This window comes from Ruditapes philippinarum, unplaced genomic scaffold (genome assembly GCF_026571515.1).
Source record: "Ruditapes philippinarum isolate M1 unplaced genomic scaffold, ASM2657151v2 ctg208_1_1_1_1, whole genome shotgun sequence".
NCBI classification, from domain to species: Eukaryota; Metazoa; Mollusca; class Bivalvia; order Venerida; family Veneridae; genus Ruditapes; species Ruditapes philippinarum.
The window spans coordinates 348,289-360,752 of NW_026858626.1; the positions used below are offsets into that span (position 1 = coordinate 348,289).

The 12,464-nt window shown below is 30.2% G+C and overlaps 1 protein-coding gene across 1 annotated transcript; it reads left to right on the forward strand.

Annotated features, from left to right (window-relative positions):
• Positions 1 to 249: 249 nt before the first annotated feature.
• On the forward strand, positions 250 to 9,287 carry LOC132753745 (DNA excision repair protein ERCC-8-like). The gene is made up of 5 exons (XM_060744263.1): positions 250 to 559; positions 1,847 to 2,072; positions 4,625 to 4,842; positions 5,668 to 5,771; positions 6,727 to 9,287. Exons 1-5 carry the CDS (start codon positions 387 to 389, stop codon positions 7,242 to 7,244), a joined length of 1,239 nt encoding a protein of 412 aa, XP_060600246.1. The 5' UTR covers positions 250 to 386; the 3' UTR covers positions 7,245 to 9,287.
• Positions 9,288 to 12,464: the final 3,177 nt, after the last annotated feature.

Here is a 12,464-nt window from a genome sequence, read left to right on the forward strand (position 1 = left end):
AATGAACCACGGATTTATATTAATATAAATAATATGTAATATAAATCCGTGTTTAAACAGAGAAAAAGATAACAACAAAAAGAACAACAAAATAAAATGTTACTCGCAAAATATGCACTTTTACCTGGAAAAAAGGTAAGTAAGTTTATGTAAAAAGCATTGAAGGAAATTATTTAGTGGTGTTCAACTCAAAATTGCACGGAATTATTATACCGGAAAAAAACGGGTCTTAGACATTCAAGCGTTTATCACACCGGGATCATACCGAAAATAGACAGGTTTTAGAGAGTTCTTTTACATTTCACAAAAGTCAGCAATATATTAATGTATCTTATGTGTAATGCCATAATTAAAGTTTTGAAGTTGATTTCTCAGCTGAACTCAATATGTTACGTTTCTTGAATTCAAGAGAATCGGGCGTCAGTGACCCCATACAGTTTTACAGGGCAGAAACCACAAGGCGAGTTTTCAATCTTGGTCTCAGTGAAAATAAAGAGTTTGAAAGACTGTTTGCTGGAAACATCAACACGTTAGATGTGGACCTTATTGAAAGCAGATAGTAAGATATGTTTGACAGTTCTGTTCTTTTATTAGCTAAACAATTTTCAAAATGTTTATCATCATTCATTATTACTATACCTGATTCCTAAAAGTATCCCCGTACTGCCTCTTTCCGATCAGCTAACAGATTTTTCAACAATAACTGACAGTGAAATTATATATAAAAAAATTCTCTTTCAATTCTGCAAATATTATCATTTCAGCTAATAAATGCACCAATTTTTTAAAATTTTACTTGAATTATTACTATGAATCGAGGACAAATCATTACTGACCCATTTTCCTGTTCTTCAAAATTTCACAACCACTTTTCAATCAGTTAACAAAATATAAACTGTACCACATAAAAAATGTCATACAATGTTAAAATATAATTAGTTCTGTATTTTGGAGAAATTTTGACAAACTCAACTTCAGATAAATGGTAATAAACAATTTTAACCTAATTATAATGCCGTTTTTCAATCTAGATATTTATTTGCAGTGGTAAAGCTGTCACAATTGGGGTATGGATGTACATTTCAATTTGCATAACAGAAAAAGCATGTTCTTGTGAAATTTTTAGGATCTTAGGGTCTATATGACCCCATTCTAGTGACTGCTTACTGAAAAGTTATCACAGAGAATGTTTTTCCTTGGTTAAGTAACTGTTACTTTACTGATGTATTACCTTCAAATTAAGAACTGTATGGTAAAATATGTACATATTAAAATTACAGCTTTTGAAGTGCAGTATACATTATGACTTCATGATATTGAAACATTTGTCCAACTTAATATCCATTTATGCAGACTGACAAAAAAACTGAGTCTGTATATCAATTATTTTTAGAAAATTATTGCGATTTGTAACTGTCTAAATAAAGGATTAGTGGAAAACACACGTTTTACATATTTTGAACTAAAATGTTAGCATTTTCTTTTTTTATCGCCTTAATTGACATTGCTGCTGATAAATTTAGTCAAGGGGAATACAAGATGTGCTTACAGTTTGGTTACTTGACAAATAAGGTCAAAAATAAAAAAATTCTAGGGGTGATTGAAAAGTGGTTGTGATTGAAAACTGGCAGTGTGTGGATAATAATGATACACCGATAAACAGTTTCCGAAATAGCAGACGACATATTATTCTTATCAATTGTGTTACGAGTAAAAATAATTGGCTGCATGTCTTTCTGTATAAATCATTTTTAAAACGTCCCATAGGTCATAAATTTAACAGGTAATTTATTTAAGCAGGTAATCTTATCATTTTGGTATACATGACCATATTCTTTAATTTCAGTCTTTTAGCTGGCGGAGCTGAAGGTTTCATTATGATTTATGATGTTTATAACAACACTGGGAATGTCAAATATAAATGTAACTCTGTTGGAACAATTGCCCTCAACAGCCGACATAGACACAAATTTAGTGTGGAGACTGTACTATGGTATCCATTAGACACAGGAATGTTCACATCAAGTGGTACTGACAACCTTCTTAAAATCTGGGATACAAACAGGCTTAAGGTAAAAACTTTATGAGATAAGATACGGACCTATTTATATTGGTAAACGTTATCATGAAATTACGGACCTATTTATATTGGTAAACAATATCATGAAATTTTGACAAAACTTATGTTACAAAATTTTGAATTTACTTTTTTCATAAAAATATCTGTCTTCATGATTCAATTTTTGAGGAAATTTTGTATTCATACTAATTAATGATTATACTTTTTCTCTATTATTTTCAGAAAACTTCTGATTTCAAAGTAATTTGAATGCACAAGGTTACGAGGCAGAAATTAGCTAAAAAAAACTTAAAACTATTATTACTACGAAATAATGTTTGTCAAATAATTCCTTCACACTTTACACGTTGTAAGGAGGATATTTTATCACCTCAGACAGTATGAAATTCTGTTAGTGAATATCTTATTATATCAATAATTGTATATACAGTTGAGTTCACACTAAACTTCCCACCCTTGTGCACTTCTAGTGCACTAGAGCTGAACTAGAAGTGCACTAGAAGTGCACTTCTAGTGCACTAGACCATATGACCAGGCTGGCCAGGGAAGGTGACACCTAAATGGTTTATTGGATAATTGTAATTGTATATCAAGTGGGGGGGCATCCATTGTTACGCTGCTGTATGGAAAAAAAATAGGAAAATATATATATGGCCTATTCATGAATATAAATAAGTAAATTTTAAAATCAGCAGTTTTAACATTTTAGGTGATAATCATGTTGAAGCTTAAAATTAAAATGTTTTTTTTTCCATTTATTGTAAACCAGTATTTAACTGTAAGTGAAAAATAATACCCCTTAAAATCAAATTTATAAAATTAATAAGGTTAAATTTAAATTATGCTCCGTAATGGATAATGAAATAAGTGTTTTTAAAGCTTTTTTTAATGGCCATATATTTCAATTTTTCTAGTGTACAAATGATATAAATCAATGTGATAATTCTGGCCCAATTAATTTAGTTTGTTACATCATAAACTTTTTTTCATAAGCTCAAACAAATCAAGGAAAGGTTATATTTAAGCTAAAATATTATTTCTATAATATATAACTTAGAGACAATTCATCATGTTCAATATTGAAAGAGAATATTAATACATTGATTTTAAAACAATCAATATACTGTGATAATTTAGTATTCAACTGTGTAATCCTTGCATATGTTTATGCAAATAATTTAAATATTATCCATAAAATAAATAAATTTGATATCTTTATTCATTATTTCAATATTAAAAATTTAATGTATAAAGGGAATACTTTTATTGAAGAGGAAAATCTCAAGTCGTGCTGTGTATTGGTATTTTCTGAGAGGGACAGTTTTCAATATACCACTCTCCTGCTGATAAGAGGGCCTCAGGGTAAATAACAAAGATAGGTCAATTTTGCAGATTTATAAGAATGCATTGAAATTCTCTGGTTTTCGCAAAATGCATGTTAGACGTAAGCCTGGGATTCATCAGGCATTGGCACTCAGTAAATGACCATAATTTTTGTATAATCAAATATACAAAAAAAAACAACATAAAGGCATAAATGCATAATAGATATTATCAGAGACATAGATAGATGTTATCTATGTCTCTGATATTATTGTCTCTAAAGCGGAATTTTCTATATGTATCCATTTATCCACATTTCTTGCCATTCTGCATAATAATATCACGGATTTATATTACTATATACTATTAATATAAATCTGTGATAATATATAACTTAAAAGGCAATTCCTCATGTTCAAGATTGAAAGAGAATATTAATTCATTGATTTTAAAACATTTTATACACTGTGATATTATGTTTTTCAACCATAAAATGCTTGCATACTTTTTAAAGATATACATAATTAAAATTTTTCCATAAAATAAATAAACTTGATAACTTTATTCAAGATTTCTACATTAAAAATGAAATGTATAAAGGGAATGTTTTTATACAAGAGGAAAGATTCGAGTCATGCTGTGTATGATAATCACCACATTGAGTATCTTGAAAATAATGTATATTTTCTTAAATTTTTATATTTTTGATAATGAATAAAAGAAGTATAACCATTACAAATGTCCAGTAATATACAAATATATGTACATGTTCATGTAAACAGAAAAAGACCTCAGAAATCTATTTTTAGAAACAACTTTCAATATTTAAGTGATAAAAAGTTCCAGACTCATGTATATGTACCTTAGAAGAAGTACATGTATATGCGATCTGATAAAGGCTTGAAGAAACCCAAACTACAAATGTTCCATAACAAACAAACTATAGTTAAAACTTAACAGTTTGATAATTTTCATTCCACTTATTTTGTTTTACTTATATGAAAGCTATTGAATATTTCTCAGTTATACTGGTACATGTATCTACAAGTAAAATATGAGAGAATTTGCCATAGGACAAGAAGAAAAATGTAGCCTACTAATAGAATTCAGCAACTTCTCGTCCTACAGAGCAAAATGGCTCTGAAATTTTTTGATCCCTGTATTAAACTTTTCTTTTAGATAAGTTTGTTTATAGTTGATTGCTTTTATTTTATTTTGTAGCCTGCAGATCAGTATGAGTTTAGCAGTGTTGTATTCAACCATCACATGTCTCCCATAGCAACAAAACATTGTTTAATTGCCGTAGCAACACAGAGTTCCTCTGTCAAGCTGGTCGATCTAAAATCTGGCTCTGCTACACACAGTCTGAAAGGGCACAGCAAGGGTGTTTTTAATGTAAAGTGGTCACCCTATCATGAATTTGTCTTGGCATCTGCTGGGTAAGATTTGAAGATTTGTTTGTTTTGTTATGTTAAAGGCACATTATGCCTCAGAAATCCGTATTTTTTTTAAAATTCTTAAGAAATGTTAAACATGTGTTAAATAATGTTTAAATAATGGATTAAGTGCATGTTAGATGTTTTTCAACTTGAAAAAGTAGCGCTGTACATGCATTACTGTGTGGTAGAAGTAGCAAAATGTAAACAAAGTACTAGTACTAGTAGTAGTATTTCGACTTCTATACAAAATACTAACTGACTATAATTATACCAAATTATACTAACAAACTAAAGATGTAGGTCATGTATATAGTAAATGAGTATGTTTTTAGAAACTGTAGCAAGATACTAAAACTTACCAAAAAATTAACAGTTTTTGAGAAATAAAAAAGATATCATTTCTGAGGCATAACAGACCTTTGAACACCAGGTTATCTGAATTTCAGTCATATATGAAGGGCAGTTGAGGAATATTTTTTTCTGAATTCTCTACTAGTATAAACATGACAATCAAGTTAAGTAAGACTGCTCAGTCTATATGATTATATTTTTTTAGTGACCAAAGCATATATAATTAAAATGCTACGTGTATTTATCAAATTTATTATTTTTCTTACTGTCACATTGGCTCAAGGCCTGCCCAGTTCTGTGGCTTTAGAGCTGTTATACAGAGCAGAAAAGCTTATATTTCTTATTTCTTCATTTGAGTAAAGTGTTTTACATGTGTTTGGCCATAAGCACTGACCAACAATTTTAGATATACATGCAGTACAAGTAATGTTTATCTAAAATTACTTGTTGTAGTTTTGAAATTTAACTTTTCAGTTCTGACAATAGAATTTTCCTGTGGGACATAAGAAATGCAAAGGGGAGTATGTTAGATTTTGACCAATATAATGGAAGGCCACCTAAAGACATGATTAACAATGGTAAGTTGTATAGTTGTTCAATAAGGTTCAATAAGGTGTTTCAGTATTTTAAAGCCTTACTTTTTTCTTCAGATAAACTTAAGATTTGATAAAATTTCTATAAATAAATGGGTGTAAATTTCACGCAGTACTGTACCTATGTGAAGATTAAATATAAAACCAGCTCTGAATATAAAAAAAGGCCTTGAATTTCTAGTATGTAAGCTGTGCATAACAATCTTTTAGGGGAGGGATGGCATAGTGGTTAAGAAATTGTGGCTAATTTCCATTATGTTTTTGTTGTAAGGTTGTCACATCAAATACATTTAGATTTTCCTATGGAATTTTCCTATCTTTTGTGTCTTACAGTGTAATTATGAATTTTTATGGCTTTTTGTAAAACTTGTTCCTGAATAATAATGCATGATTGTTATGCACAGCTTACATACTAGAAATTCAAGGCCTTTTTTCTGGATCCATGCTGGTCGCAAAGCCATTATGTTGGTTTTGTCATGACGCGGCTCAATTATCTTAATCAGAGGCTTGAGAAATATTGAATTCTAACATTAATTGAAATTTTGTAAATATTTATTAGTTTATTTAGTGTTGAGGTACCTTTACCTTATTGAAGTCTTGAATTTCCATCACCTGACTTTTCTGTAAGTATAGGAATCATTGTAAAATGTGAAATTACAAGCTTTTGCACATTTTCAAAACTCAAATGAATTCAGTACTTTCAACACTTTGATTTACTATTATTATTAGTCATCATTTGAACTAAACTTAACATTTATATATTTCTATAGGGTTTGACATATCATATATAATCTTTTTGAAATCTTGTTACTGAATTTGAAATGCTTGAACATTCATATTTGATATAGAATGTAAACATTTTGATCAATTTTGTTATTTTTATATCTTATAAGTAAAGCTTTTACCGATTTTTTAGTGTTTTCTTGTGTATTTATTACAGGGTTGACATCACATAATCGACCAGTGACTGGCGTTCAGTTTTCTTCAGATGGTTTACGTCTTGTGTCATGCGGGCTAGACAATAAAGCCCATATATGGTGCACACAAACTGGCAAAAATTTAAATCTAGACTTTTCAGTAAATAGCATGGGAACAAGAACTTCACAATTTGCAATATCTCAAGGAAGTGCACCAGATTTGATATTTATGCCAAATGGTAAAAGTATAGATGCATTCGATTTAAACACGGGGAAAAGACAATATACGTTACATGGTCATTTCAGACAAGTTACATGTTGCTACTATCATGCCGATTTTCATGAATTGTATTCCGGTAGTGGTGATAGAAATATTCTAGTTTGGGAAGCAAAAACGGGAACCAGTGTTAACTATGTGTGTAAGAAGGAAACAAAGAGTGTGAAACAGGAACCAGGAAGTGAATTACTGGTGACAAATATGGAACCAGTTACAGCAATACAAGCTACTGCTGATAGTTGGAGTAGTGACGAAGAAACTTGAAATGTATATTTAAGAATAGGAAACAGTTTATATATAACAAACATTGAAAGTTATGAGTTATTTTGGTTTGATCTGAAGTTAATTTCTGTTCAACTGAATTTTTTGGATTTGACTTAACTTGCCTTGAATTTGGAAGTATTGGTGCTATATTTCAGGAGTTACAATATCAGAATACAAATGTTTTGTGCAATATACTACAGTGTCTGGTCAGACCATTGGGTTACCTCAATAGGTAAAGCGTTGGACCATAACTCAGGTGACCGGGATTTGAACCCCGACAGTGGAGTTCTCTTTCGTTGTGATTGATCATGAGATCCTTTTTACCGTCATTTGTATTGTATCTCTGCTCTGGCATATACAGAAAGTTTCAGTACCATGTGAAAATGAAGGCAACTAGTATTGGTAAACTGCTTGACATCCTATCCAGCTGAAATGTGCTCTGGTAAGTTCAATGTGGCTAACTGCCATGATCTGGAGTGAAAATTACCAACACCACCACACATTTACAACAGCTGGCTTGCTGGTTTCATACTGTTCAGTTATGTTGATTATTATGATTTTGCAGCATATAGTTGATGTTTCTGTACTGTTCTGAAAAAATTACTGTCAATTTCAAATTAAATAAACAGACAACTTGTGTTAGTGTGTGCTTAATATATCTCATTAACTTTGATAAACCATTTCTCAGTTTTACTATTCTTGTTGGTTTTTTTTTTTTTTTTTTTTTACAATATTGGGTTTAGGAAAAAAACAAAAGTGACTGAAAAAACTATTTTGAGACAATTATTTCATTTCATGAAGGTCAAGACCATTAACTTGTGTGCAAAATTTTAGATCATTTGCTCACTCCATTTATTCTTATTGTGAAAAATGGTTCAAATTTGAAAACACTTTTCACTTAAATGGGGCAAAGAATGGCACAAAAATTCGATTTTTAGTTTATTTCAGAGTATATTTCTTTGTTATCTCTTGCACATCTCTCTGTTTTAAGTGTCCAAGTTTATTTATGTGAGAAATTTGAATTTTATATTTTTAGTCTTTTGGACCTCAGTGGAGTTCCTTTAAAGGGTCAAGTATTTATCAATATATTTACATATTTGTAATTTAATGTTTATTGTATATCAGTAAACTGGCTTGATTGTAGGTCTGTCTTTTTACACCATAGCATTTAATTAGAATAAATTCGTTGAAAGAAAAGTGAAAGCTTACATTTCAAAAATGTTATATTGTTTATATAAAAAGCTGTACTTTATTGTAACTGTTAAAAAGGATCTTCTAGTAGTTTGGGTGAATATTTTATTATGTTATTGCATTTGCAAGAAGAATAATTTCCAATTTTCGTTGTTTGGTAGAATATTTAATAGAGGATATTGAATGAGTGTAAGTTCAATACTAAATTTATTGCACGAGTTGAATAAAATTATATTATGTGAGCCTCTGACGAGCATAATATTATTTAATTCAACGAGTGCAATAAATTCAGTAATGAACCCACACAAATTTAATATTCTATTTATCACATACCAAAAATAAAGACTGTTTAAAGTGAAATAAGAGTCATTTTTCATTGACGCGCCTAAAGAATACTAGTAACGCTAACATTAAGCGCGTCTTTACGCTAAGTTTGTATAACACTTGTCATGTCAAAATATATGCACGGCCATGCAATACCTTATTTACGGAGTCGCAAAATCGGCACGGGTGTGTGATGAATTATGTTATTGCATTTGTTGCAAAAAGAAAATAATTATTTTCAATTTCAATTTATAAAAACAGTTACTTTTTAAAGAATGAAAAAACAAGTGCATCTTTGATCAGCTTTGATAAAAAAAAAAGAAATCTTGCAAACATTTAACTTTGCTGAAAATTTCAAAGGAAACCTCAAATTCTCCATGTGTTTTTCCAACATTTTACCATTTTCCCTCTGAAATTTCTCTGCCATTTTAAAATTTCCAAAATAGTAAAGTCTTAGGGAGCACAAGAAGTTTTTTTATGTGTTGTTACTTTGAATTGTCCTAGGCAATTTGTGAGAAATAAATTAATATCTTCAACAGATGACTTGTTATTGTTTGTTTGTTAGTTTGTTGTAGAAAAAAGTTGTAAAACATGTATCAATATTTCTCCTCTTATTTGTTCATAATTTGACACTTTATTTAATTCGAACATAAAATTTCTTTAAGCAAGATTGTGATGAAAGCTTGAAAATAGGTTGATCTAAGAAAGAGTAAAATTAGGACCCCTGGGTTTGATGTAAGAAGGACTAAAACTATGATCTCTGGGTTTAGAGACAGACACCTCAAGTACAATGACATTTACTTTATTACTTTCTCGGTTTGTTTTTCTCGGATGGGCGAGAGTTGTTTCGATCAGTCACCGCTGACGTAAATATGATTGTTTGAATATTCGTCACCACTGATAATTTCGTAAATATGATTGTTTGAATATCCGTCACCACTGATAATTTCGTAAATATGATTGTTTGAATATCCGTCACCACTGATAATTTCATAAATATGATTGTTTGAATATCCGTCACCACTGATAATTTCATAAATATGATTGTTTTAATATCAGTCACCACTGATAATTTCATAAATATGATTGTTTTAATATCTGTCACCACTGATAATTTCGTAAATATGATTGTTTGAATATCATGAGCATCGTATGTAACAGTTTGCTTCGGTTCTTTCCTAAAATGAATGAAATATTGAAAATTGAGGAGTTCCTTGATAAGTTTTTTCCCTCAGTGTTCTGTTTTTTGTCTTAAAAACACAAACCGCTAATGCATGACATAGCTACATGTATAATTTATATTTCAGAAAATATCATTTATACATCGATATTAGTGGTTTTAGCTCATACATAATTTATTGTAGTTCGATTGTATATGAAGATATACGCTTATATAAAAATAAAAAGTACTATGTAACGGATGTAAAGCTTTTTGGTCAAGTAATCTGTTTATACTTGTAAGAATATTATATAGAACGCGCCCCTGAAAATGGGAAAATTTTAACTAGACTTTTTGAGTTCAAGCTACATTATTATTTCGCAGTTTTCTGGATAAACGTCACGTGCGCATGTTAATTTTAAACAACTTCATTCTAGTTGACCGAATCATAGTAATATTAAATTTAATTTATTTATTCTTCATTGCAACACGGTTTTCCGTGAAACAAGTACATGTTTGTGGTCTTTAACATGATGGTGTCAGTTATAATATAAGCATTTGAGAAGAGCAAGAAAATATAAATTTCCTAAGATACGTTATGGTTTCAAAATTATGGTAAAATGTACATTGTATTTTCTTCGTCTTGATGTAAAGATTTTACAGTTTATGTCCAAATTTTCTCAGTCGATATTTTTTTGTAAGGAACGACCAGGAAAATTAGATATTATGTTCTATCTCTCTATGTTATTACTTTCTCGTTGTTTTCTGGGATGAGCGAGAGTTGTTTAGATCAGTCACCGCTGATAATTGCTTAAATATGATTGTTTGAATATCGTGAGCATCATTTTACAGTTTGGTTCGATTCTTTCCTAAAAAGCATCCAATATTGAAAATTGAGGAGTTCCTTTATTAAGTGTTTTTCCTCGATCAGTGTTCTGGTTTTAGGTCTTTTATAATGAGAAAACACACACACGCGCAACGTGTTTTTGTTCCTGCTTTTAATATAATTTTAAACCACTCCGCCTTTTGGTCAAGGAGTAGAAACCATTCTTATAGGGTAATGTACAATTATATGTTCAGTCCTAAAAGCAATCTATCTAGTTTTAGTTAGCGAAATATTTATTGATAACTGCTGTAAATGTTCATTTAAAAGTGTTTTTGTATTGTCAGTACGGGATGGTTCCCCAACCCATACTGATCACATCGACGGGGAGAAAAGATTGGCCCGATAGATAAGAAGAAAGAAATACTCCAAGAAGAGCACGCATTACGTATATGTAGCCAGTTCATAAGTTGTGTAAACATCTTTTTAGTGAATTTGTTATTGAACTGCTTTTTTTAAAAGCAATAGAGGATATTCAAGTTTTTTATTTATTTTCATCGAGTGGTATGAAAATAAATATTTCATGAGTGGCGGTAGCCACGAGTGAAATATGGTAATTTTCATGCCTCTATATATATATATATAATAAAAATAAAAAAGACAGACGGCAAGACGACAAAAAATCGAAATGCAACAAATAATGGATGAGTTATGAAAAACCATCAGCACACAGGATGTTAGTGACACGTGATACAAGCTGCGAGGCGTTTCCTGCTTATTTGAACTTTCAGTGAACCATATGAGGGAAAGGCGCGTGAGAGATAGCCACTTGGGTCAGCAGGGAAGGGCCCACGATATCATGTTGTAAAAACTTTTGGCCCAACCCTTATTAAATTAAATCAAAATTAATCAAAACACGACTTAACCATTTCATCAAGATATAGTTTCAATAAACAAACGACAGATAGGCATTTTTACGAATTTGACATTTGAGGGTAAATGCATATCTGAGTTGAATAAAAACTTATCTATACATGTATTATGAAAGAACTGTGTTTTTTTTTGCTATTACTATTGTACATGAATTGTCCAAAAAATCTAAAACAAAAACAAAAACAAACAAACAAAAAAAAAACGTAAATACCGGAAAAGTAAAATTAACGGCGTTATGTTTTTCATAGTTGACAATGTAATGAATTTCACTGGATCTTGCGCTAAAAAGATAAATGGCATAATAAGTATTTTGACAAAGTTATAAAAAGGTAGATACAATTAAGCTTCATTTCTGTAAAGCTTGTTGGTCTTTAAAGTTAATCATTTTTGGCCATGACATAGAATGTTTTGCAGGTTTTCATCAAAACGTGAATTAGATTAATTCTGTACAATACGTTCAAGCCTCCAGATGAACCAAAATATTTCATTAAATCAAACTTGAGAAAAAATGTACAAAAATTTTAAGGAAAGTAAAAATACAAGATTTAAGAAATAATTCACATCTAATGTGCAACTAATGACTTATTTTACAGTATTTATCACCATATTTCTATTGCGTGACTAATGCATTAGGGACTATTTTTGCATATTTTGACATATTTTTGGTAAAATACGTGGATTGTAAGTGCCAAATTACAATGTGAAAATAACGTTGTTTATTCACTTTACAATACTTTACTTTTGAATGCATTTTCAATTTTTTTCATGAACATAATCATGAATCTGGAAG

Coding starts and splice junctions, on each gene's coding strand:
- LOC132753745 (XM_060744263.1), top strand. CDS start 387: ATGTTACGTTTCTTGAATTCAAGAGAATCGGGCGTCAGTGACCCCATA. Junction 560..1,846: donor GACCTTATTGAAAGCAGATA/GTAAGATATGTT, acceptor CTTTAATTTCAG/TCTTTTAGCTGGCGGAGCTG. Junction 2,073..4,624: donor GGGATACAAACAGGCTTAAG/GTAAAAACTTTA, acceptor TTTATTTTGTAG/CCTGCAGATCAGTATGAGTT.